Source organism: Oncorhynchus mykiss, chromosome 20 (genome assembly GCF_013265735.2).
Source record: "Oncorhynchus mykiss isolate Arlee chromosome 20, USDA_OmykA_1.1, whole genome shotgun sequence".
NCBI lineage: Eukaryota > Metazoa > Chordata > Actinopteri > Salmoniformes > Salmonidae > Oncorhynchus > Oncorhynchus mykiss.
Window position 1 is genome coordinate 26,783,039 of NC_048584.1, and position 27,931 is coordinate 26,810,969.

A 27,931-nucleotide genomic window follows, 5' to 3' on the forward strand; every position below is an offset into this window, starting at 1 on the left:
AGGAACACGCCCACCAAAGTATTCTGCGTTTTTGATTGGCAAACACGTATTCTGAATTTCCGATTCATCGAGGTACCCGTATTTGCTATATCCTTCAACATCAAGTGGACACCGGTAGCTAGTGTCATCCCGAATCAGAAATACGCTTTCTTTCAATATACATGTTGGTCTGTGCCAGATTTGTTTATCTGTTCCATCAATATGGTAAGACTCCCTCCCTAATTCTTATTTTTCCAACGGTTGAGTTACGTTTGGGCATAGAATTTAGCGTCCTGTCCAGTAGCTATCAAGACAAGATCCCTCACGCTACAGAAACAGGTGAAATATTGGCCTACCATATCGGCCATTCTGGCTCATACATTACTTTATTTACCGTGTGTCTGAAAAACACAGCTGCTATCAAACCAGTGTTCAGTAAGCTCTGAGCCTGATGCATCTGTCCTCTTAAGGAATAAATTCTTATTAGAATCAACACAGTCTCAAATCTTGCAAATGAATGTTAGAGAGGATGATGACACAGAGACAGATAGGCCTGCAGGCAATTCCAGAGCCCTCACCTTGGCGGTGTGCTCCGCTGCCATCGGTGGCACCTTCCAGTACGGCTACAACCTCTCCATCATCAACGCCCCAACCAACCACATCCAGAGGTTCATCAATGACACATACTGGGAGCGCTGGGGAACCGGCCTAGACACCTCCCAGGTGACCCTGCTGTGGACCGTGATCGTGTCTGCCTTCTCCCTGGGTGGCCTGACCGGGGCTCTTCTGGCAGGACCCATGGCTGTCCGCTGTGGCAGGAAGAACTCACTACTTCTCAATAACTCTTTCTTGTTCCTCGGTGCAGTCCTCGCCCTTACCAGCAGGGCGGCGAGGTCAGTTGAGATGATTATTTTTGCCCGCCTGCTAGTGGGGATCAACGCTGGAGTGAGCATGAACATCCAGCCCATGTATTTCGTAGAGAGCGCCCCCAAACACCTGCGTGGCGCTGTGGCCTTCTCCTCTGCCGTGTTCACTGCATTCGGGATCTTCCTGGGCCAGGTGGTGGGTCTAACGGAGCTGTTGGGTACCGAGCCCCTCTGGCCCTACCTCCTGGCCAGCAATGCCCTCCCAGGCCTCCTCCAGCTGCTCACCCTGCCCTGGTTCCCTGAGAGCCCCCGCTACCTGCTCATGGACCGGGGGAACAAGGAGGCGTGCGCCCGGGCTCTGGGTAGGTTCCGCGGCGGGGCTGACTTCAGCCTGGAGATGGAGGAGATGCTGCAGGAGCAGGCTGACGCCGGTGGGGCCACGGCCAAGATTCAGACTCCCTGGGACCTGTTCTCCAACCGCTCCCTCCACCCCCAACTACGCACTGTGATGGCTGCTAGCAGTGCCATGATGCTGTGTGGTAATGACTCCATCTACTTCTATGCCTCGTACATCTTCCTAGCAGCAGGAATCCCTGTGGAGAAGGTCCAGTATGTTTCTATTGGCACTGGGGCCTGCGAGTTCACTGCTGCCGTCGTGTGTAACCTGCTGATTGAGCGTGTGGGCCGCAGGATGCTCCTCAGTGGCGGATACGCCCTGATGGCGGTCTGGGCGCTGGTCTTCACCCTGGCCCTGACCCTCCAGGGCTACTCTGTCCCAGGGATGCCCTATCTCAGTATGGCCTGTGTGTTCTGCTATATCCTCAGCTTCGGTATGGGCCCTGCCGGGGTTACGGGAATCTTGCCTGCTGAGATCTTTGACCAGACGGCTCGGCCTGCGGCCTACATGGTGGCTGGGTCCCTCATGTGGATCAACCTCTTGATAGTAGGCATGGCTTTTCCGTTTCTAGTGAGTTACCTCAATGCGCTCTGCTTCATCCCGTTCTGTTGCGTCTGTGTGACGGCCTCTTTGTTTGTGGGCCTCACTCTGCCCGAGACCAAGGGCAGGACACTTGCTGAGATCACAGCAGAGTTTGATAGGAGTCTTTTGAAGAAGGGCCCAGAGAAGCAGGGGCCCGAGCCCATGAAGGAGCAATATCAGCTGGGTAAAGCTCTCTCTCTCACCACCATAGACCCAGAGCCCCTCTCTCATCTCCTAGACCCAGAGCCTCTCTCTCTCACAGCCCTAGACCAGAGCCTCTCTCTCTCACAGCCCTAGACCAGAGCCTCTCTCTCTCACAGCCCTAGACCCAGAGCCTCTCTCTCTTTACAGTCCTAGACCAGAGCCTCTCTCTCTCACCGCCCTAGACCCAGAGCCTCTCTCTCTCACTGCCCTAGACCCAGAGCCTCTCTCTCACCACCGTAGACCCAGAGCCCCTCTTTCATCTCCTAGACCCAGAGCCTCTTTCTCTCACCGCCCTAGACCCAGAGCCTCTCTCTCTCACTGCCCTAGACCCAGAGCCTCTCTCTCACTGCCCTAGACCCAGAGCCTCTCTCTCACCACCGTAGACCCAGAGCCCCTCTCTCACCACCTAGACCCAGAGCCTCTCTCTCTCACCGCCTAGACCCAGAGCCTGGGGGAACAGTCTGGGGGTCTGAGGGTGGAGTATTATATGAATTATATTTAATTATGGTGTATGAATGTGGTGCCTTGGGCCCTATACCAAATAGCCTATACCTCTTTATGAACTCACTGTAATCAAGACTGCTGTTATAATGACAAATTAAGGCTGTCCCCGACTAAAAATAAAATCTTGGTCGACCGAGAGTCTCCCTGTTCTTTCAACCAATCAAAATGTTGAAACTTATTTTTCCATATATAGACATACACCCTATGTGTTTGAATAAAATCAACTAAATATGCACTGAGCTTGTCTGATGCTTTAAGCACACTGTTTGATTAGATAATTATCACACAAAAATGACTCAAGAAAGAGCCCGATGGTCACACTGTGTTAAAAAAATGACATTGAGTGCCTGTGTGACTAGCACACTTTGTCTCGTTCTCCACCCTACTGCAGTGAAAAGGCACCACAGCAAGTGTTTGATGCGCTGTCCGTGCTGAAACTGCAACATCATTTCAGCCATTTAGTTTCTTACTTGTTTCTGACTAAAAGTTATGTTATCGAAATCCCTAATTTGTTTACAAAAAATATTCCCTATTCCCTCAACCCTTGCTCTCTTTACATGAAACATGTAAGCATCGCATGCATGTGATCAATAGGGCCTATAGCCTATCATAATCACATCAATAAATTGCTTATAACAAACTCCAAACCCATAATGTCAACTAGTAAAATGGATGAGGAGGATATGGAAAAAGAAACTCAAAATGGGAGAATATTTACTGGTTGCTCAGGAGGGAAAGGGGAAGTCAGATCTGTCGAAGACATTTGACTTAGTTGTGGAAACTACTGGAGATTAAGAAATATTTGGGTATAAGCGCAAGCGTTGTGAGTATCATGTTCCAAGCAGTTGCTGTTAGATTACAATATTATCATTTTTTATAACCATTTGGAACAGTCTAAACAACACTAAATAAATAAGTGTACCAGAGAGTCTACTAATGAAAAAAACGAATATATAAAGCCTTTATTACATCAGATTAAAAACAGTTGCATGCATTCGTGAATTGCGGTTTATTTATTGATTCGGTAAATTATTCAAAGCTTACGTTATTTAATTGTAAAACTAAAATGCTTGATTGCATTTCAAAGCATGTTTGTCTCGTATGCTTTGTGATGGCATGAACGAACGAAGAAATGAATGATTGATTGATACAGTGGCCTATATAATGAAATATAGGCCTAAGTTATTTATGGTATTAAGACTAAACAGGACGCGCTCTTAGGCCTACACCTCGATGGTGGTTATACAAGGTTAAAATACAAAGCCTACTAATGATGACGACATTACTCATTATTATAATGATTGAAAACAGCCAAATCTGTGAAATTGCTTTAGCCGCCATTTTGCCGTTGCATGAGGCTTGGTGCTCATGGAATTTGTAGGCTGTTAAAGAAACGCTCAAACAGGCAACAGAAGCAATATCTGTCTTATTTCTGTAGATGTATATGAATGATTTATAAAGCCAGGCACATTTAACAGTTAGGCTCTTCATTATAGACCTAATTCAATTGTGGTTTCCTCGCTCCTCAATTTTCTTAGACAATTAGGCTAGGGCTGTTTCCCCATCTCTGCTGCTGCCTCCACCGCATTGTTCTCAATCCCAATATGCTGTTTAACTTTGCTATTATGCACATAGCAACATAGGGAAAGGCAGCAATTCTATGGCGCACTGAAGATTGTTTCAGAACTGCGGACAGTGACCGTATCCAATGCGGGAGAAAACTAATTTGTTCTAAATTAATATTTGATTCATTAATGTTGCACCGTTATTTTTACCTAATATAACCATATAAAATGTCAGTATCACGTCTTAGAGTGATGGATTGTGCCCTCCCCTTGGCCTCTGCAATGGATTAGTCCACTGAGACTGCCGTGAATCAGACAGGTCTTGTGCACCATGAAAAAAATTACAATAATTGCTACTGCTTGACTAAAGAGATCTCGGTTGACCAACAGCTTATCGGCCAATTAATTGACCAGTCGACTAAATTGGGGGTCAGCCCTATAATGAATAATGATTTTGAATAATGATTTTGCACTATATTATTGCTATGATTTCTTTATCAAAACTCCATTACCTCCATTATGTTTAGACTGATGTAATTATGGTGCAGTTTGAGTCAGATATGTTCCTTCCATGCCTGTGTGATATGGGGAAAGGGCATTGTCTGTTTATACTTGAATATCAGTACTGTACTACTCTCATCAAGTCCAGTCTCTACAGTTATGTACAATTTAGAATGTTGTAAGCTCGACCTATTTTGCTGTAAATGCCAAACCTTAATTGATATTGATTGTTGCAGTATGTTTACAGTATATAATGCATGTTTTATTTATCACCAAAAGGAGTGTTGGATTATGTATTTTCATCCTATTTTGTCTGTTTGATCAGGAAATCACCAGCTATTTTCACTCTTTATGCCACAACACAAACACTTAAAACACATAATATAGGCTATAATGTTACTATTTAAATGACTATCCAGAATGTCCATTAAGTGGCATCATTGCGCTGAGTAAATCCTTTGTTTTAGGGTTTCATGTATGTACCTTCAGTATCAGGTCCACCCTACTCTTGGTTACTCTTGGGTACCCAAAGGTTATCTATGCACTTTCAAGCATGACAAATAAACTCTATGAAGCCATTATTTGCAATTCTTGCTTTGTATGTATTTGAGTGTTAGACTGAAACAAGTGCTGATGTCAATCCAGCAATCTTTTTCTGTCATGAAACAACTATATAATATAGATACAGTACCAGTCAAAAGTTTGGACACATCCAGTCATTCCAGGTTTTTCTTTATTTTTACTATTTTCTACTTTGTAGAATAATAGTGAAGACATCGAAACTATGAAATAACACATGGAATCCTGTAGTAACCAAAAAAGTGTTAAACAAATCAAAATATATTTGAGATTCTTCAAAGTATCCACCATTTGCCTTGATGACAGTTTTCTGCACTCTTGGCATTCTCTCAACCAGCTTCATGAGGTAGTCACCTGGAATGCATTTTAATGAACAGGTGTGGCTTAATTTGTGGAATTTCTTTCCTTCTTAATGCGTTTGAGGCAATCAGTTGTGTTGTGACAAGGTAGGGGTGGTATACAGAAGATAGCCCTATTTGGTAAAAGACCAAGTCCATATTATGGCAAGAACAGCTCAAATAAGCAAAGAGAAATTACAGTTCATCATTACTTTAAGACATGAAGGTCAGTCATTCCAGAAAATGTCAAGAACTTTGAAAGTTTCTTCAAGTGCAATCACAAAAACCATCAAGCACTATGATGAAACTGGCCCTCATGAGGACCGCCACAGGAAAGGAAGACCTAGAGTTACCTCTGCTGCAGAGAATAAGTTCATTACAGTTAACAGCATCTCAGATTGCAGGCCAAATAAATGCTTCATAGAGTTCAAGAAACAGACGCATCTCAACATCAACTGTTCAGAGGAGACTGTGTGAATCAGGCCTTCATGGTCAAATTGCTGCAAAGAAACTAGTACTAAAGGACACCAATAAGAAGAGACTTGCTTGGGCCAAGAAACACGAGCAATGGACATTAGACTGGTGGAAATCTATGGCCTCCCGGGTGGCGCAGTGGTTAAGGGCGCTGTACTGCAGCGCCAGCTGTGCCATCAGAGTTCCTGGGTTCGCGCCCAGGCTCTGTCGTAACCGGCCGCGACCGGGAGGTCCGTGGGGCGACGCACAATTGGCCTAGCGTCGCCCGGGTTAGGGCTTGGTCGGTAGGGGTGTCCTTGTCTCATCGCGCACCAGCGACTCCTGTGGCGGGCTGGGCGCACACTGTGTTTCCTCCGGCGCATTGGTGCTGGCTTCCGGGTTGGATGCTGGCTGTGTGGCTTGGTTGGGTTGTGTATCGGAGACTTGACTTTCAACCTTCGTCTCTCCCGAGCCCGTACGGGAGTTGTAGCGATGAGACAAGATAGTAGCTACTACAACAATTGGATACCACGAAATTGGGGAGAAAAAAGGGTACAATTTTTTTTTTTTTTAAAGTGAGATTTCTGGTTCCAACCGCAGTGAGACGCACAGAAGGATGATCTTCGCATGTGTGGTTCCCACTGTGAAGCATGGAGGAGGTGCTTTGCTGGTGACAATGATTTTATTTAGAATTCAAGGCACATACATGCATCCTGCATCTGGTTTGCACTTAGTGGGACAATCATTTGTTTTCCAACCGGACAATGACCCAAAACACACCTCCCAGGGCTATTTGACCAAGAGTGCTGCATCAGATGACCTGGCCTACACCATCACCCAACCTCAACCCAGTTGGGTTTGGGATGAGTTAGACCGCAGAGTGAAGGAAAAGCAGCCAACAAGTGCTCACCATATGTGGAAACTCCTTCAAGACTGTTGGAAAAGCATTCCAAGTGAAGCTGATTGAGAGAATGCCAAAATTGTGCAAAGCTGCCATCAAGGCAAAGGGTGGCATCTTTGAAGAATTTCAAATATTTTGATTTATTTAACTTTTTTTTTTTTTGTTACAACATGATTCCAAATGTGTTATTTCAAAGTGTTGATGTCTTCACTATTATTCTACAATGTAGAAAATAATGAAAAACCCTTGAATGAGTAGGTGTGTCCAGACTTTTGACTGGTACTGTCTATAACCTATAAAATACTGCATGCTGTACTCTACCATTTCTGTAATGATGATAATATTTTAAAATGCAAGAAATCTATCCTAATTAAAATCTAATGTCTTGAGAAGAACTGTTACAATAATTTTCAATAAGGCAATCAGCTCAGGTGCCTACACTCACCATAGACATATAAATGTTTACATTTTTGTAATTTAGCAAGGTGCTCTTATCAAGAACGACTTAGTTATTAGCACATTCATCTTAAGATAGATCGGTGAGACAGCCACATATCACAGTTGTAGTAAGTACATCTTTCTCCAAGTAATCAGGAAAAGGCAAGTGTTGTTGACATTTTTTTGTCGCTGTGCGATGTAATGAAGATTCTTTGAAGAGGTAGGTTTTCAGACGTTTTTGGAAGATGGTCAAGGGACTCAGCCGTACTAACGTCCGGGGGAAGCTCATTCCAATATTGGGGTGCCAGGACAGAGAAGAACTTTGACTGGGACGAGCGGGAGCTGACCCGGCCAAGAAAATAGAAGTGGCTTGGGGTGTAGGGTTTGAGCATAGCCTGAAGGCAGTGGTGTAAAGTACTTAAGTAAAAATAGTTTAAAGTACTACTTACATTGTGTTTTGGAGTATCTGTACTTCACTATTTATATTTTTTGACAACTTTTACTTTGCTATGTTCCTAAAGAAAATAATGTACTTTTATTATTTTGAGTGTTTAGCAGGACAGAAAATGGTCCAATTCACTTATCAAGAGAAAATCCCTGCTGCCTCTGATCTGGCAGACTCACTAAACACAAATGCTTAGTTTGTAAATTATGTCTGAGTGTTGGAGTGTGCCTCTGGCTATCTGTAAAAATAATAATTGTGCTGTCTGGTTTGCTTAATATAAGGAATGTTTAATTATTCATGCTTTTACTATTGATACTTAAGTATATTTTAGCAATGACATTTACTTTTGGTACTTAAGTATATTTCAAACCAAATACTTTTACTCAAGTAGTATTTTAATGGGTGACTCACTTTTACTTGTCATTTTCTGAGGTATCTTTACTTTTACTCAAGTATGACAATTGGGTACATTTTCGACCACTGCCTGAAGGTAGGGAGGGGGCAGTTCCCCTTGATGCTCCATAGTCAAGCACCAGGGTCTTGAAGTGGATGCGAACTTCCACTGAGAGCCAGTGGAAAGTGCAGAGGAGCTGGGTGACATGGGATAACTTGGGAAGGTTCAACATCAGGCGGGCTGGCTGCGGCGTTCTGAATAAGTTGCAAGGGTTTGATGGCACAACCAGTGAACCCAGCCAGCAGAGTTGCAGTTGTCCAGATGGGAGATGACAAGTACCTGGATTAGGACCTGTGCCACTTCCTGTGTGAGGAAATAATTTTCTATGGATGTTGTAGGGCATGAACCTGCAGGAGAGAGTCACTGCTTGGATGTTTGCAGAAAACAACAGGGTGTTGTCCAGGTTCACGCTGAGGTTCTTTGCACTCTCGGAGGGGGACACCATAGAGTTGTCAACTGTGATGGAGAGGTACTTGAGTGGGCTGGCCTTCCTGGGTGTGTGTGGTTCACTTTAAACCCGACATGCTGTGGAAACTCAACACACAAAGTGCAACTGGGAGCAGAGCAGGGCGGACAGATGCAACGTAGAACACAAACACACCGAGTAAGTGGATCCTCTCACAGAGAGACTGCATGCTAAGCCAGACCTCATATCTTGCTTTCTCACGTTTTCTTTGTCTGAATCTTTCCTCTCTTTTTTCCCCGTGTCTGACATCATCAGTCTCTTCCTCTCCATCTCTTTATTTCTCTGGATAACTTAATTTCCCCCCTCTCTCCCTTCTGCCTCTTTCTTTCTCCATATATCGCAGTCTCCCTCCTGATACTGATCTCTTCTCGCCGTCTTTCACGCTCCAGGCAAATGCTGACTCCAGGCAACAACAACAGAAGAAGCAGCAGCAAATGCAGTAGTAGCAGAAAGAAGAAAACCACCAGAGGAACCCCCCTCACTGCTCTCCTCTCCCCAGGACCTCAGTTCTGAGATGGGCTGCTTCTCGGGACACCAACCAATGGCTCCTGTGCTTCATACAGACCTGGACTGTGGCAGCAGCAGCCTGCCTAAAAACTCTGTGGTTTGAATGCTAAAGGTGCTACTGAGAGTAATTTTACAGTACATTTTACAGTGCAATATGAATGGTTGAAACACTGGTCTTTTAAAGTATTTGCTAAAGTTGATTATAATTACAAAAAACAATTTAGTAGTATTATAAATACATTTTATTTGTATTACTTTTATCAGTATTACTGTTTTTCATGATGTTTCACGAGTCGTGGCTGAACGACAACATGAATAACATAGAGCTGGCGGGTTATACACTGCATCGGCAGGATAGAACAGCAGCCTCTGGTAAGACAAGGGGTGGCGGTCTATGTATATTTGTTTTAAAAAAAACAGCTGCTGCACGATATCTAAGGAAGTCTCAAGGTTTTGCTCACCTGAGGTAGAGTATCTCACGATAAGCTGTATACCACACTATCTACCAAGAGAGTTTATCTGTATTTTTTGCCGATGCTGGCACTAAGACTAATTAAGACTCAATTAGATGTATACCGCCATAAGCAAACTGAAAAACACTCATCCAGAAGTGGCGCTTTAATGCAGGGAACTGAAATCCATTTTACCTCATTGCTATCAGCATGTTAAATGTGCAACCAGAGTGAAAAGAAAACTCTAGACCACCTTTACTCTGCATACAAAGCTATCCCTCACCCATTTGGCAAATCTGACCATACTTCTATCCTCCTGATTCCTGCTTACAAGCAAAAATTAAAGCAGGAAGCAGGAATAAAAACATCCTCACTGAGCTAAAGAGTAGAGCTGCCGCTTTCAAGGAGCGGGACTCTAAGAAATCCCGCGATTCCCTCCGACGAACCATCAAACAGGCAAAGCGTCAATACAGGACTAAGATCGAATCATACTACGCTGGCTCCGACGCTCATCGGATGTGGCAGGGCTTGCAAACTATTACGGACGACAAAGGGATGAACATCCGAGAGCTGCCAAGTGACACAAGCCTACCAGACGAGATTAATTACTTATATGCTCGCTTCGAGGCAAGAAACACTGAAACATGCATGAGAGCACCGGCTGTTCCGGATGACTGTGTGATCACGCTCTCCGCAGCCGATGTGAGTAAGACCTTTAAACAGGTCAACATTCACAAGGCCGCAGAGCCAGAAGGATTACCAGGATGTGTACTCCGAGCATGCGCTGACCAACTGGCAAGTGTCTTCACTGACATTTTCAACCTTTCAACCTCGAGAGCAGCCTGACTGGTTGTATCACTGCCAAACTTTCTGCCATTCAGGTCCTCTATACCAGGCGGTGTCAGAGGAAGGCCCTAAAAATGTTCAGACACCCTAGTCATAGACTGTTCTCTATGCTACCACACGGCAAGCGGTACCGGAGCACCAAGTCTAGGTTGAAGAGGCTTCTAAACCGCTTCTACCCCCAAGCTGTACATCTAATCAAATGGCTACTCAGACTACTGGCATTGCACCCCCCCCCCCCCATTTTACGCTGCTGCAACTATCTGTTATTATCTATGCATAGGTCACTTTAATAACTCTACGCATATGTACACTACCGTTCAAAAGTTTGGGGTCACTTAGAAATGTCCTTGTTTTGAAGGAAAATTACTTTTTTTGTCCATTAAAATAACATACAATTCATCAGGAATACAGTGTAGACATTGTTAATGTTGTAAATGACTATTGTAGCTCAAAACGGCAGATTTTAAAAAATAAAAAAATAAATGGAATATCTACATATGCGTACAGAGGCCCATTTATCAGCAACCATCACTCCTGTGTTCCAATGGCACATTGTGTTAGCTAATCCAAGTGTATAATTTTAAAAGGCTAATTGATCATTAGAAAACTCTTTTGCAATTATGTTAGTACAGCTGAAAACTGTTGTTCTGATTTAAGAAGCAATAAAGCTGGCCTTCTTTAGACTAGTTGAGTATCTGGAGAATAAGCATTTGTGAGTCTGATTACAGGCATTTCTTCTGAAATTAGTCAGTATTTTCTTGTTCTGCAAAATGAAGGCTATTCCATGCAAGAAATTGCCAAGACACTTTAGATCTTGTACAACTCTGTGTACTACTCCCTTCACAGAACAGCAAAAACTGGCTCTAACCAGAAAAGAAAGAGGAGTGGGAGGCCCCGGTACACAACTGAGCAAGATGATAAGTACATTAGAGTGTCTAGTTTGAGAAACAGACACCTCACAAGTCCTTAACTGGCAGCTTCATTAAATAGTACCCGCTTCTAGGCAGAGTTCCTCTGTCCAGTGTCTGTGTTCTTTTGCCCATCTTAATATTTTTTTTTTTATTGGCCAGTCTAAGATATGGCTTTTTCTTTGCAACTCTGCCTAGAAGAGTGTGCTTCTGATCAATTTTATGTTATTTTAATGGACAACAAGTGTGCTTTTATTCCAAAAACAAGGACATTTCTCAGTGACCCCAAACTTTTGAACGGTAGTGTAAATATTACCTCGACTAACCGGTGGCCCCGCACATTGACTTTGTATCCCCTGTATATAGCCTCGCTATTGTTATTTTACTGCTGCTCTTTAATTATTTGTTACTTTATTTCTTATTTTTCTTAAAACTGCATTGTTGGTTAAGGGCTTGTAAGTAAGCATTTCGGCGCATGTGACAAATACAATTTGATTCCTAATATCTAGTAGTCATTCATCTTGATGCTGTTAATAATTGTCAATTACGTCATATTATTTGTGATATTAAGGCTAATTATTTTCCTTATTTGAATGTTGTAAAACAATATTCTATGTATGTTAACATTTTCTAGTAAAATTTCGACCATTGTGTTCTTTTTGTATTATTACATCTTCATCGCGAGACTTTTTTGTTCTTGTGCAAGCTTGCTGGCATCTCAGAGGTTGGTAGTCCAAAGGTTCAGAGCCCACCCACTGCGGAAACGACAGACGATTTGTCGCGAGAGAGGGTTTGTTTACATAACAGGTTAAGTGAATTTACGTAGTAGGTTAGAAGAATTACGTTAATGTTAGGAAAAGAGTTAGGGTGAGATTTCGCCTCAAAATTACAGTCAAGTGTTATCCCCGACTCGACCACTAGATGAAGCTGTAGGCCAAATCCTTCTAGCCATAACGCTAGAAACAAAAACATACTATCTGTGGCGACAAATCATCATTATCAAAACACGGGCTTGCAAGACATTGATGTATAAATACATTTAAAAACGGGGCTTCCTTCAAGCTTGATTTGGCCGGCGCTGCGTTGATAAAATGACAAATATTCGTCGTGATAATTCTCAAAGTTTATCAAAAGCTTGGATTGCACTGAGGAGACTTGATAAAAACGGTTGGTCTATTTTTTAATTCATCCTTTTGGTTGGAGTTGCGTAAACGTTAGGTTTCTTTTGATTTATTTTGCTTCTACACCTGCATTGCTGTTTGGGGGTTTTAGGCTGGGTTTCTGTACAGCACTTTGAGATATCAGCTGATGTAAGAAGGGCTTTATAAATAAATGTGATTTATTGTTGCTCCCTGACGCTGTGTTTATACTGGTTTCCATATAAAGTCTCTCTCTGGGTTTCATCTCTGGGTTAAATTTTAGCTCGTGCTAGTCGTGGGTTGCATCTGAAATGACATACAAATCTAGCTACCCCCTTATCAAGATCAAAACGGCAGCCCTAAATATTTACACGTAACAAAAATATAAACGCAGCATGCAACAATTTTAAAGATTTGACTGAGTTAGTTTATAAGGACATCAGTCAATTTAAATAAATAAACTAGGCCCAAATCTATGGATTTCACGACTGGGAATACAGGTATATACAAATCTGTTGGTCTCAGTTACCTTTAAAAAAGGTAGGAGCGTGGATCAGAAAACCAGTCCGTATCTGCTGTGTCCACCATTTGCCTCATGCAGTGTGACACATCTCCTTAACATAGAGTTGATCCCGGCTGTTGATTGTGGCCTGTGTATGTTGTTCGACACGTCTTCAAAGGTTGTGCAAAGTTTCTGGATGTTGGCGGGAACTGGAACATGCTGTAGTACATGTCGCTCCAGAGAATTCCAAACAAGGTGACATGTCTCGTGAGTATCCAGGCCATAGAAGAACTTGGACATTTTCAGCTTTCAAGAATTGTGTAACAGATCCTTGCGGCATGATCCTTCAGCATTATCATGCTGAAACAGAGGTGAATGGCACGACAATGGGCCTATAAGGATCTGTGCATTCAAATTGACATCGATAAAATGCAATTGTGTTCTTTGTCTGTAGCTTATGCCTGCCCATACTGTAACCCCACCGACACCACTCTGTTTACAATGTTAAGCAAACTGCTCGCCCACACAACGCCATGCACACTCTGCCATCTGCTTCCCTGTGACGGTTTCTGACAGTTTGTGCAGAAATTCGGTTGTGCAAACCCACAGTTTTATCAGTTGTCCAGGTGGCTGGTCTCAGACAATGGTTACACATGGTCTGCGCTTGTAAGGCCGCTTGGACTCCTGCCAAATTCTCAAAAAGATGTTGGAGGTGGCTTATGGTAGAGAAAGTAACGTTAAATTCTATGGCAACAGCTCTGCTAGACATTCCTGCAGTCAGCATGCCAGATGCACTCTCCCTCAACTTGATACATCTGTGGCCTTGTGTTATTTAACAAAACTGCACATTTTAGAGTGGCCTTTTATTGTCCCCAGCACAAGGTGCACCTGTGTACTGATCAAGCTGTTTAATCCATTTCTTGATATGCCACCTGTCAGGTGTGCTACATTTTTTTTGTTGAGAAATATGTTTTTTGTGCATATAATTTCTGGGATCTTTTATTTTAGCTCATGAAACATGGAACCAACACTTTACATGTTGCTTTTATATTTTTGTTCAGTATAATACAAATGTAGTACATTCTTCCAGCCCAACTTCAACCAGCGGGAAGCAGGTGGATTTGACATCTTTGTTGATGCACAGTTCACTGAGAAATGATAGCCAGCAAGGCTACTTGAAATTAAATGGAAGCCCCCTATCAAGGCTTCACATTATAAACCATCTGTGATTATTTCTTGCAGTTGCACACATAAAAAGCTGAATTCATTACAAATTAGATGTGTTCCTCCTATTCCAGATGACAGAGTCATTGCATTGCAAGAGGTCACCATTCCAAAGGGTATGGAGGCCACTACAGTTAAACAGGTAGGCAGAGTGGTTCAGCAGTAGGCCAAATTGTCAGGTCAGGTTTCTCCCCCATACTAATAGCTCTCTCGCTCTCTCTTTTTCGCCCTCTCTCTCTCTTCTTCAAGATCATAACACATTTGTTTGGATTGAATTCTGCTAATGTGACACAGACATTTAAGGTATGCCATATATCTTCTTTTATAAAGTTCTGTTTCCTAAAATTCAGTCTCAAATTATTGTACCATGTACTGTATACTGACTGACACTATTATAATGTATCCCTTACCAAATGATGGCATATTTCTAGATAAGAAACCACAAGGGCTGTCTGATTCCATTCAACAGCTTTATACCAGTCAACAGCAAGCACATGTAAGTACTGCAACATTCAGTATGTTACTGTGAGCCAATCATTTACTAAAATGTATATTTCATGTAAAAATAAAAAATATTCAAGTGTAATTCATTCTATCAGTGCATAACATTAATGTCAATATATTTTGATTCATAGGCCATATGTGCTGGAAGTGGCAACAGTCTTTCAGCATGGTACACATTTAACTTATATCCTCACATTTCACATTAAAATATAATTTAAATAACAGATATATGGTGAGCTACAAAAGTATTAGGACAGTGAAACGTTTTGGGGCTCTGTAGTCCAGCACTTGACACTCTGAAACAACAGCAATTTTTGTACAGTGCCTTGCGAAAGTATTCGCCCCCCTTGAACTTTGCGACCTTTTGCCACATTTCAGGCTTCAAACATAAAGATATAAAACTGTATTTTTTTGTGAAGAATCAACAACAAGTGGGACACAATCATGAAGTGGAACGACATTTATTGGATATTTCAAACTTTTTTAACAAATCAAAAACTGAAAAATTGGGCGTGCAAAATTATTCAGCCCCTTTACTTTCAGTGCAGAAAACTCTCCAGAAGTTCAGTGAGGATCTCTGAATGATCCAATGTTGACCTAAATGACTAATGATGATAAATACAATCCACCTGTGTGTAATCAAGTCTCCGTATAAATGCACCTGCACTGTGATAGTCTCAGAGGTCCGTTAAAAGCGCAGAGAGCATCATGAAGAACAAGGAACACACCAGGCAGGTCCGAGATACTGTTGTGAAGAAGTTTAAAGCCGGATTTGGATACAAAAAGATTTCCCAAGCTTTAAACATCCCAAGGAGCACTGTGCAAGCGATAATATTGAAATGGAAGGAGTATCAGACCACTGCAAATCTACCAAGACCTGGCCGTCCCTCTAAACTTTCAGCTCATACAAGGAGAAGACTGATCAGAGATGCAGCCAAGAGGCCCATGATCACTCTGGATGAACTGCAGAGATCTACAGCTGAGGTGGGAGACTCTGTCCATAGGACAACAATCAGTTGTATATTGCACAAATCTGGCCTTTATGGAAGAGTGGCAAGAAGAAAGCCATTTCTTAAATATATCCATAAAAAGTGTTGTTTAAAGTTTGCCACAAGCCACCTGGGAGACACACCAAACATGTGGAAGAAGGTGCTCTGGTCAGATGAAACCAAAATTGAACTTTTTGGCAACAATGCAAAACGTTATGTTTGGCGTAAAAGCAACACAGCTGAACACACCATCCCCACTGTCAAACATGGTGGTGGCAGCATCATGGTTTGGGCCTGCAGGGAATATGGTTAAAATTGATGGGAAGATGGATGGAGCCAAATACAGGACCATTCTGGAAGAAAACCTGATGGAGTCTGCAAAAGACCTGAGACTGGGACGGAGATTTGTCTTCCAACAAGACAATGATCCAAAACATAAAGCAAAATCTACAATGGAATGGTTCAAAAATAAACATATCCAGGTGTTAGAATGGCCAAGTCAAAGTCCAGACCTGAATCCAATCGAGAATCTGTGGAAAGAACTGAAAACTGCTGTTCACAAATGCTCTCCATCCAACCTCACTGAGCTCGAGCTGTTTTGCAAGGAGGAATGGGTCTCTCGATGTGCAAAACTGATAGAGACATACCCCAAGCGACTTACAGCTGTAATCGCAGCAAAAGGTGGCGCTACAAAGTATTAACTTAAGGGGGCTGAATAATTTTGCACGCCCAATTTTTCAGTTTTTGATTTGTTAAAAAAGTTTGAAATATCCAATAAATGTCATTCCACTTCATGATTGTGTCCCACTTGTTGTTGATTCTTCACAAAAAAATACAGTTTTATATCTTTATGTTTGAAGCCTGAAATGTGGCAAAAGGTCGCAAAGTTCAAGGGGGCCGAATACTTTCGCAAGGCACTGTACATAGTCCCCCCATTTTAGGGGACCAAAAGTATTTTTGACAAATTCACTAATTCACTAAATTCACAAAACATTAAGAACAACTTCCTAATATTGAGTTGCACCCCATCTTTTGCCCTCGGAACAGCCTCAATTTGTCAGGGCAAGGACGCTACAAGGTGTCAAGCTCTCCACATGCAAGCTGGCCATTGTTGATTTCAATGCTTCCCATAGTTGTGTCAAGTTGGCTGAATGTCCTTTTGGTGGTGGACCATTTTTGCTACACATGGGAAACTATTGAGTGTGAAAAACCCAGCAACATTGCCATTCTTGACACCTGGCACCTACTACCATACCCCGTTCAAAGGCACTTAAATCTTTCCCTTACTCGTTCACCCTCTGCATGGCACATATATACAATCCATGTCTCAATCGTCTCAAAGCTTAAAAATCCTTCTTTAATCTGTCTGCTCCCATTCAACTACACGGATTGAAGTGGATTTAACACGTGGTATCAATAAGGGGATTGTAGCTTTCACCTGGATTCACCTGTGTGTCAGTCTATGTCATGGAAAGAACACACACAGTGTATATTCATTAAAGTAGCCAAAAGTTTAGTATTTGGTCCCCATATTCCTAGCATGCAATGATTGTCAAGCTTGTGACTCTACAAACTCGTTAAATGCATTTGCTGTTTGTTTTAGTTGTGTTTCAGATGATTTTGTACCCAATATAAATTAATGGTAAATAATGTATTGTGTCATTTTGGAGTCACCTTTTATTGTAAATAAGAATGTTTGTAAACACTTCTACATACATTAATGTGGATGCTACCATTATTACGGTTAATCCTCAATGAATCGTGAATAATGTGTGAGAAAGTTAAATGCACAATTATCATACCTCCCGCTAACCTCTTTTATTATAATGGTGAGAGGTCTTCGTGGTATGATATTTGTGCATCTGTAACTTTGTCACTCATCATTATTCACAATTCGTGTAGAAGTGTTTAGAAACATTCTATTCTTACTTACAATAGAAGTGACTGCAAAATGACAATACATTATTTACCATTAATTTCTATCTGCACAAAATAATCTGAAAGACAACCAAAACAAACAGTAAATGCATCCAACAAGTGTGTAGAGTCACAAGCTTGATGTAATAATTGCATGCTAGGAATATGGGACCAAACTAAACTTTTGACTACTTTAATACACATGTAAGTGAATTTGTCCCAATACTTTTGGTCCCCTAAAATGTGGTGACTATATACAAAAAGTGCTGTAATTTCTAAACGGTTCACACGATATGGATGAAAATTAAATGAATATGATTTTATGCACTTTAACATGTATAATTTCAAATCCAAAGTGCTGGAGTACAGAGCCAAAACAACAAAAAATGTGTCACTGTCCCAATACTTTTGTAGCTCACTGTATATAAAATCTATGTTTCCCTTCTTGTTATAATGCGTGATTGACGTTGTGGTGTATTTGTTGATTCTAAGTCATTCCAAAACCACGGACCATTGCCATGACAGTAATCAATAAAAGTATGCGAACAAGACTACAAGGTGTTGTCAGAAGGGTAAGACAATATTTCTAAGGTCTTTCTATATTCATAATCCAGAGAGGAAAAAGCATTGATTTGTCATTATTTATTTTTTCAGATAGTGAGACTTGAAGAACTGTTTCCTCAGATTAAATTAAGACGTCATGAGAAAATTTATCAGGTACATCATAAGAATCCATCATGTTGTACGAAAAAAGTATCAAAATGTTTGCACTCACTAATGTAAGTCGCTCTGGATAAGAGCGTCTTCTAAATGACTCATGTAAAATATTGGAACTACAGTATCATCATACATATGTCGGCTGAATTCTGTTTTATTTTAATAGGAAATAGAGTTGCTGAACCAACAGTTGAGATTTCTTCATAAAAGAATGCAGGTAAGCATAAGTATTGCTTATGACAAATATAGGCAGAAGAAAATAAATAAAAAATAGATGTTCTGTTACTGCACATAAGATGAGGGTTTACTTTAATCGAGCACAAAGAGGTGTGTACCACAGTCTACTGGCTATGTTACATTCAGATTGTGTTTATTATAGATGCAATTATTGTTTCAGATGGCTGATTCTCACAGCTGGATGGGGATGTTCATCAGAACCCCTATGTGGTAAAACAAAACACCTAAGCCCAACATGTTTTATGTACTTTCCATTTGTTTATACTGTCAATTTTACCATAGCCATATGAGCAGATTTAAGAGTAATGGTAAATCTGATTAATATATACCTAGTATGACATTGTATTATTTGATGTTATCTGCAGTGTAGCATATCTTGAAAATGTATGAGTTTGAGTGGTGTAGAAAATCAATTTGCTGTTGGAAATACTTGGTATAAAATGTTCACCCCCCCCCCCCAAAAAAAAAATAAACTGAGCTATCAGTATTTTGGGAACAGTAGTTCCAACTAGCCTTTGTACAAGTCTGTTTGTGCAATCATTCCATCACCTAACATGACAAGGGGAGTGGCAAGGAGTAGAATGATCGCACAAACAGACTTGTACCCACCCAGGCTAGCGGTATGAAACAATTGGCATGATGCTTTGCTACATGATTGTGCAACCTTTCCATTACTGATTAAATAAAAAGGGTTTTTGGCAACTTTATTGATTTAGGGGGAAAAAATACTTCGTGATTTTTCAAGTGAAATGTTCTCAAAAAGTACCAAAATAAAATGTACTAAAATATTTGGGTTAACCTTTTAACTGGACATTGAAGTCAAGCATACAAAGATACATGAGAAGCTTTTCTCATGAATAGTTATACTAAATCCATCAAAAGCATTTGCTAAATTTGGAACATAATTAACTACATGTAAGGCAGTGTTCCCACCATCTTTATGCGCAAACCAAGTCATGAGACAAAGGCAGATATTTAAATAGCATAGTGGCCTCAACTCAGAGGTGGTTGGCAAATTGTTCTGTGAATGTGAGTGCAAGGAATGTAAAATGTATTAATTAAATACAGATAGTACAAAATGTGAATTGAGTAGTTTCAAATCTATTGAACTGTTGAGAGGATTTTCAGTGTTCTTTGCCTAGGGACATTTGACTCATGCAAACAGTGATTGTCCTTTTAAAGTAAGTAGACAAGATGTCACTTGTCACACAAAAAATAAAAATGTATTTGTATGTAATTACAGAATGGTGTCAAACGAGTATGCACCAAATGTCACATTGATCCACAATTACAAAGATGCATTTCGTCCATCAACAAATATTGAAAATTATATACATAAAGGGCATGGGTGACAAAAACAGTACACTAGGATTCACAGGACACGTTTCCAGTAGGACAGTTAAGCAAAATCAATAATTACAAAGAGGCCATTTTACTTTTATACTTTCTCTTCAGTCCCGGAACATTAAACTAAAACTCATCCTATCCCAGAGACCATGGTCTTTAAACTTTTCAGAGATGGGAAAGTTCTGGCTTGTGAAAAGGACTGGAGTACTTGTTGGCAGTTCTATTCGCTTTTTGACTTTTTGCTGTCATTCCCGTTCTTCTCTGGGACAATCTCTTCAGGCTTTCTCTTCTTGGTGCCGTCGGCCATGCTGCTGCCAGGGTGAGCGCTGAATGTGATGATGATGCAGGTCATGTTGTCACAGCCTGTGCCATCTCCAGATGTATCAGGTGCCAAGCAATGGTCAAGTAGCTACGGAGACAAAATAAAGTTTGAGAGCGCTAGTTCATTGTTAAATAAAGAATGAGTAATGTCATGATTACAGGGAAGTGGTGGATCTCAGGTACATCAGAGGTTTCCCAACACAATAAAAAAGTATATAATCTTACTTCTTCAACTATGGAGGACAAAGGCCTGGCAGTATCATCGGCATTAGGCTTTATTCTCTGACTGACAAAGTCTACAACCTCTTGACTGCTCATGACGTTCCTGTGGATGACACTCATTAATGAAGGGAAATATAGCTGTGCATTCATTTCACACATTGATTATTGAAGTATGGCCTTAATTTAAGAAAAAAAATTAACAAACTACCAGATTCCGTCGCATGCAATGATCATGAAGTCATGCTCTGGGTTGAGGGTGAGCTCTTTGACATCCGGCATTGAGGAGATCATCTGCTCCTCTGGGCCAAGGGCCTTGTTTCGTTTGTAAAAGTGATCGCCTGAAAACACAAAGGCCCTTTCAATCTAATGTCTTTTCTTCAACAGCAAAAGTACCGTAATTTCCGGACTATAAGCCGCTACTTTATTCCCACGCTTTGAACCTCTCGGTTTATACAATGACGCAGCTAATTTGTGGATTTTTCCCGCTTTCACAAGATTCATGCCGCCAAAAAACTGAGCACCGTCACATAATGTGACGTAAATCGAGCGCGCTCAAACTTCCCATCATTCTGATTACGGTAGTCAATTTGTCACCCTCATCATGGCAAAGACGCGGATAAATGCACATGATGCAGCTTTCAAGTTGAAGGCGATCGATCTGGCTGTTGGAAAAGGAAAAGAGCTGCTGCACGGGAGCTTGGCCTTAATGAGTCGAAGATAAGACGTTGGAAACAGCAGCGTAAGGAACTAATGCAGTGCAAAAAGACAAAAGCTTTCAGAGGGAAGACAAGCAGATGGCCCAAAGTATTTGCAGCCACTCGACATCAGTGTAAATCGTGCATTTAAGGTGGCGCTCCGTGTTCAGTGGGAGGCTTGGATGACAAGTGGGGAGAAATCCTTCACTAAAACAGGTCGCATGCAAAGATCAACTTATGGTCAAGTCTGCCAGTGGATCCTGACAGCGTGAAGCACTGTCAAAATCCACTATCATCAACGGGTTTCGAAAGGCTGGACTGCTGTGTGTTGAAGAGGGCAGCATGAGCTCAGCGGGGAATTTGCCTCCGGATGAAAGTGACGAGAGCGACAATGAAAACGATCCAACATCGGATGAAGCAATTCAACTCCGACACCGAAGGAGATGACTTCAGTGGTTTCAGTGCACAGGAGGAAGATAGTGACCAATGACTTTCTTTGTAGGCTACTATTTTTTTTATTTTTGTTACAAGCCGTGTTTCGTTTAAAGGCTGTGTAAAGTTAATTTGTTTCAATGTACCGGTAGGCACCTGCGGCTTATAGACATGTGCGGCTTATTTATGTACAAAATACACATTTTTAAATAATTCAGTAGGTGCGGCTTATAGTCCAGAAGTTACGGTATATATTTCTTGAAACAATGCCTGATAATTCAAATCAAAATTTCAGGGCTAGGAAATACAGGAGGATCGATTTACCGATGGCCCTGGAGAGGTTGAGTCCTCCGTTGACGCGACCGTCCATGGTGACCTTTCCACCAGCATTCTTTATCCGGGCCAGCTCCAGCTCATCCTCTGGCTTGTGGTCGTAGGACATGTCTATGGCCTTGCCCTTCTCAGACACCACACAGCGGGAGTCGCCGGCGTTTGCCACAATCAGCTGTTTCCCTCTGATCAGAGCCACCACTGCTGTAGTGCCACTGTCTGCGCCAGGCTGGGGGAAAAGGGCACAGTTTATCTGAAAATTGCCACCTTCAGTTTAAAGGGCCTGTGATTAACCCACTACACAGCTAAGGAGATTAATCCCAGAATAATATTTTGCATTTAGGGAGGCATAGAAAGTAGTCACTACTTCAGACACAAAACACCCCATTACCTTTCAACAACCAGGGCTACTCAGAAATCCTTTTAAGAAAGCGCTCTCCATTCAAGGTTTAAGTTGAAAATTAAGATGAGTGTATTCTACCTCTTCTTTTCCATCCATTCCAGGGTAGCACATCTCCTCATTCTCTTCATCAGAGTCCTCCCCCTCTTCAGTGTCTTCTTCCTCGTCACTGTTTTCACCTTCATCTTCCTCACTGGCATCCTGTAGAAGCGTAATTACATAATTAACACAAAGCATTCTTACCAAAATTAAAAAAATATTTTAAACAGTTCTTGTTGAAAAATCCAGTGGGGGAAATCTATGAACAGCAAATGTGAGTTACAGCAGAGGTGCCCAACCCTACTGGAGAACAGTCATTCTGCAGGCTTTTGCTCCAACCAGAATCTATCAACTGATTCTACCAATAGCTCCTCACCAGGACCTCTAAGCTTAATCAGGTGTGTAAGAACTGTGTTTGGGCAAAAGCCTGAATACCCAGTAGCTCTTCAGGCAGAGGGTGGGGCACCAGAGTTAGAGTAACAGGAACTTAACTCCTGAAGGAGAGTTCTTCCCCCTCACCTCCTCTTCGCTACCCTCCTCGTCTTCCTCTTCCCCCGACTCGTCACTGTCCTCAAAGAACTTGGAGCTGGTGTCTCCTGGAGCCGGAGCTGCTGAGGAGGAGCAGGAGGGCCCGGTTTCCTTTTCTCCTTCAGAGGACCCTGCTGCTCCTGTCACTGAAGAGCTGTCCCCTCCTGCTCTCCTGGCCCGCAGCTTGGAGAATCCCGCACCACCAGCTGCACTTCCAGCACCATCAGCCTTCCGATTGCTGTCCACCTCACTCTCCACTTCTCCGTTGATGCCCTTCTCCCCATGGGAATGTGGTTCACCTTCCCCAGACTCTTTTTTGCCCTCCGGACAGAGCTTCTTGTGTTTAATCGCATTGAGGTTCTGTCCATAGCGGACGAGTAACTCTTCAATGGTCAAGGTGGCCTCTTCGTGCAAAAGTTCTGCCTCCTCATTGTCCACTAACAGACAGAAAGGAACACATGGGTTTGAATCAAACTATTTGTTTTGAATAAAGCACAAGGAATGACAACTACATATTTAACGTGGTCAGCTGTTACAGCGTACTTACAATCATCTTCTTCAGCCACTTTTTCATTTGGTGCTTCCTCTTGTGGGCGGCCAGCTATCTGAACAAGCTCTTTGATCACTTCCTCTGTGGTCACCCTGCTATCAATGGCCAGAAATGCATCCTCCAAAGCCTGAAACACATCCACCCACCTAAGACAAATGTATGCTGCTACGGAGTAGATTTTGACAACAAATACAAGAGCTACTGAACCAAAGTTGGTTGTACTCACTTAACAATGTGAGATTATACCCAATAAATATTGTGCACTTTCTATATTCACTCTTACATATATGCACCATGTTCAATTGTCCATGTCAAGAGGATTCCTTTCCATACCCCAAAATAATTATTGCACTCACCTTTTGCAGTTTGCCATCTTTGTAAGTCTTCTGTTCCTTAATGATTTCAGGAAGGTACTTGGAACAGTATAATGCTACTTCCTCACCTGAGAAAGCAAGTATTGATTACTTAGAATAACTTGTTTAATAATGTCTGACATTAACAAAAATAACATACAATCAAGGTACGCACAAAAGTTAATATTCAGGATAAAAAATGATTTTTTTTAAATCAATTTCAACATCAATATTTTTTTTTAAATGCCTTCCTAACCATCTTAAATAAACATGCCCCATTCAAGAAATTTAGAACCAGGAACAGATGTAGCCCTTGGTTCTCCCCAGACCTGACTGCCCTTAACCAACACAAAAACATCCTATGGCGTTCTGCATTAGCATCGAACAGCCCCCGTGATATGCAGCTGTTCAGGGAAGCTAGAAACCATTATACACAGGCAGTTAGAAAAGCCAAGGCTAGCTTTTTCAAGCAGAAATTTGCTTCCTGCAACACTAACTCAAAAAAGTTCTGGGACACTGTAAAGTCCATGGAGAATAAGAACACCTCCTCCCAGCTGCCCACTGCACTGAAGATAGGAAACACTGTCACCACTGATAAATCCACCATAATTGAGAATTTCAATAAGCATTTTTCTACGGCTGGCCATGCTTTCCACCTGGCTACTCCTACCCCGGTCAACAGCACTGCACCCCCCACAACAACTCACCCAAGCCTTCCCCATTTCTCCTTCTCCCAAATCTGCTCAGCTGATGTTCTGAATGAGCTGCAAAATCTGGACCCCTACAAATCATCCGGGCTAGACATCTGGACCCTTTCTTTCTAAAATTATCTGCCAAAATTGTTGCCACCCCTATTACTAGCCTGTTCAACCTCTCTTTCGTGTCTTCTGAGAGTCCCAAGGATTGGAAAGCAGCTGCGGTCATCCCCCTCTTCAAAGAGGGTGACACTCTTGACCCAAACTGCTACAGACCTATATCTATCCTACCATGCCTTTCTAAGGTCTTCGAAAGCCAACTCAACAAACAGATTACCGACCATTTCGAATCTCACCATACCTTCTCTGCTATGCAATCTGGTTTCAGAGCTGGTCATGGGTGCACCTCAGCCACGCTCAAGGTCCTAAATGATATCTTAACCGCCATCGATAAGAAACATTACTGTGCAGCCGTATTCATTGATCTGGCCAAGGCTTTCTACTCTGTCAATCACCACATCCTCATCGGCAGACTCGACAGCCTTGGTTTCTCAAATGATTGCCTCGCCTGGTTCACCAACTACTTCTCTGATAGAGTTCAGTGTGTCAAATCGGAGGGTCTGCTGTCCGGACCTCTGGCAGTCTCTATGGGGGTGCCACAGGGTTCAATTCTTGTACCGACTCTCTTCTCTGTATACATCAATGAGGTCGCTCTTGCTGCTGGTGAGTCTCTGATCCACCTCTACGCAGACGACACCATTCTGTATACTTCTGGCCCTTCTTTGGACACTGTGTTAACAACCCTCCAGACAAGCTTCAATGCCATACAACTCTCCTTCCGTGGCCTCCAATTACTCATAAATACAAGTAAAACTAAATGCATGCTCTTCAACCGATCGCTACCTGTACCTACTCGCCTGTCCAACATTACTACTCTGGACGGCTCTGACTTAGAATACGTGGACAACTACAAATACTTAGGTCCCTGGTTAGACTGTAAACTCTCCTTCCAGACCCATATCAAACATCTCCAATCCAAAGTTAAATCTAGAATTGGCTTCCTATTTCGCAACAAAGCATCCTTCACTCATGCTGCCAAACATACCCTTGTAAAACTGACCATCCTACCAATCCTCGACTTTGGCGATGTCATTTACAAAATAGCCTCCAATACCCTACTCAACAAATTGGATGCAGTCTATCACAGTGTTATCCGTTTTGTCACCAAAGCCCCATATACTACCCACCATTGCGACCTGTACGCTCTCGTTGGCTGGCCCTCGCTTCATACTCGTCGCCAAACCCACTGGCTCCATGTCATCTACAAGACCCTGCTAGGTAAAGTCCCCCCTTATCTCAGCTCGCTGGTCACCATTGCATCTCCCACCTGTAGCACACGCTCCAGCAGGTATATCTCTCTAGTCACCCCCAAAACCAATTCTTTCTTTGGCCGCCTCTCCTTCCAGTTCTCTGCTGCCAATGACTGGAACGAACTACAAAAATCTCTGAAACTGGAAACACTTATCTCCCTCACTAGCTTTAAGCACCAACTGTCAGAGCAGCTCACAGATTACTGCACCTGTACATAGCCCACCTATAATTTAGCCCAAACAACTACCTCTTTCCCTACTGTATTTTATTTATGTATTTATTTAGCTCCTTTGCACCCCATTATTTTTATTTCTACTTTGCACATTCTCCCATTGCAAATCTACCATTCCAGTGTTTTACTTGCTATATTGTATTTACTTTGCCACCATGGCCTTTTTGCCTTTACCTCCCTTATCTCACCTCATTTGCTCACATCGTATATAGAGTGTATACTGTATTATTGACTGTATGTTTGTTTTACTCCATGTGTAACTCTGTGTCGTTGTATGTGTCGAACTGCTTTGCTTAATCTTGGCCAGGTCGCAATTGTAAATGAGAACTTGTTCTCAACTTGCCTACCTGGTTAAATAAAGGTGAAATAAAATAAAAACAGTACCTCCATGTCCATCATACACAGCAAACATAGCCGTTTCATCATCCAGTTCTGGAATGCAGTTGTGAGCATCCTGTTGAAAGAAACAAAAACGTTACTCTCGTGAAATGCCATTTCTATGAGCAGTAGAACAGATACATCATAGAAATCAGACCGGTGCCACTTGAATGTGAAATGAATAATGATGTATTTACATTGTTAATGTTAACGGCCCAGTCTTGCCCATCTTACATATTTATATCAATACATGCAGGAAAGCTACCTAGCTACATTGTTGGATAATTACAAAACTATATAGTTAGCCACAAACAAAAAGCATTCATGCACAAATAAAACTTAGCTAGCTGGCCAATGTTGACGTTGATAGTTATTAAGCCACGTGTTTAATGGTTGAATAGCTAAGCCAAGCCCCATATGTTTGATAACCTGTAGCACATTATAGACAACTTACACAACTTTTTGTTGTCTGAACCACATCATTTCGTTAGCATTCTAGCTAACTGGTAGCTAGTTAGTTGGACACCATACTGGCAACGAATGACTGCGGAATCCAATCCAGCTAGCAATTTGTTTAGATCATCTTACCTCCATTGAGACACGCCAGCCCTGCATGGCCGCAAAGCCATAGCTCATATTTTGGTTTCCCCCATTGGAAGAGGACTTCACTGTATTGGGTTGCGACAAGTAAGCTCCCATGATGGACCAACAATGGGTTTCAACTTCGTTGGTGTTGGAAAATCCGATGTAGCAGGGAAAAAAACAAGATGACGATAATAAATTACAGATGCTCCAACTTCACCGTACAGTTCATTATATCATACAGTAGAGTACAAACATTTATATCATGCAGTAGAATATAAACATTGCAATATTTTTGATAAAGGGCCAAAGACTAGTTAGCCGGTTTATTGCTAGCTTGGATGGGGTATCTAGCGACTGTTGGCTAAGCTAACAAACGAACATAGACACCGTTCTCACTCGTAAACTATATATTTTTTTAAGCGAAGGCAAATGGGACATCATTAACCGGAAGATAATACTTGATATCAAAACATTTCAGGCTTAAAAGTGAGACCAATTTTAACATTTTACAAGAAAATAGCAGCACGTGTAACTACAAACACAACAGACCTCTCAAAAATAATCGGATACATAAAGGAAGCGGAAACGATGTGATGAATGAGAAGTGCGCATGTCTACTTGTGAGTAGCGGCGTTCAGAAAGGGCGCCAAAACTTTAGTTGCAGAGAACGAGTACGTCCTCGAGGTGACGCTAAAGTCTCCGATTCTAGTGTGGCCAACAAACTATGTCCTTTCTCCACTTTCCTTTTAACATGGAAAAAGGCGACAGGCAGCAGTTCGGTAAAAACATGTTTAGTTCTTTAATCAGTAGACACAAAATAGATTTTAAATACCCAAGAA

The 27,931-nt window shown here is 41.9% G+C and overlaps 3 protein-coding genes across 4 annotated transcripts; 2 read left to right on the plus strand and 1 right to left on the minus strand.

Moving 5' to 3' along the window:
* Positions 1-71: 71 nt before the first annotated feature.
* Positions 72-2,128, plus strand: LOC110498782 (solute carrier family 2, facilitated glucose transporter member 11-like). Its single transcript, XM_036956084.1, has one exon. It carries the CDS (start codon positions 493-495, stop codon positions 2,119-2,121), a length of 1,629 nt encoding a protein of 542 aa, XP_036811979.1. The 5' UTR covers positions 72-492; the 3' UTR covers positions 2,122-2,128.
* A 10,007-nt stretch (positions 2,129-12,135) lies between these two features.
* On the plus strand, positions 12,136-19,087 carry si:zfos-1056e6.1 (uncharacterized protein LOC107988029 homolog). The gene is made up of 9 exons (XM_036956086.1): positions 12,136-12,552; positions 14,325-14,392; positions 14,500-14,553; positions 14,682-14,746; positions 14,886-14,923; positions 18,153-18,232; positions 18,315-18,377; positions 18,544-18,594; positions 18,775-19,087. Exons 1-9 carry the CDS (start codon positions 12,477-12,479, stop codon positions 18,826-18,828), a joined length of 549 nt encoding a protein of 182 aa, XP_036811981.1. The 5' UTR covers positions 12,136-12,476; the 3' UTR covers positions 18,829-19,087.
* A 216-nt stretch (positions 19,088-19,303) lies between these two features.
* On the minus strand, positions 19,304-27,787 carry ppm1g (protein phosphatase, Mg2+/Mn2+ dependent, 1G). Of its 2 annotated transcripts, none has more exons than XM_021576287.2 (11): positions 27,642-27,787; positions 27,096-27,229; positions 26,514-26,583; positions 23,835-23,920; positions 23,476-23,605; positions 22,920-23,365; positions 22,443-22,562; positions 21,956-22,190; positions 20,713-20,842; positions 20,508-20,607; positions 19,304-20,370 (listed from the first exon to the last, which is right to left on the minus strand). In XM_021576287.2, the coding sequence occupies exons 2-11, from the start codon at positions 27,204-27,206 to the stop codon at positions 20,182-20,184; spliced, it is 1,617 nt and encodes a 538-aa protein (XP_021431962.1). In that variant the 5' UTR covers positions 27,207-27,229; positions 27,642-27,787; the 3' UTR covers positions 19,304-20,181. The 2 variants fall into 2 exon arrangements, with proteins under 2 accessions (XP_021431962.1, XP_036811980.1); XM_036956085.1 differs by lacking the exon at positions 27,642-27,787 and adding an exon at positions 27,489-27,611.
* Positions 27,788-27,931: the final 144 nt, after the last annotated feature.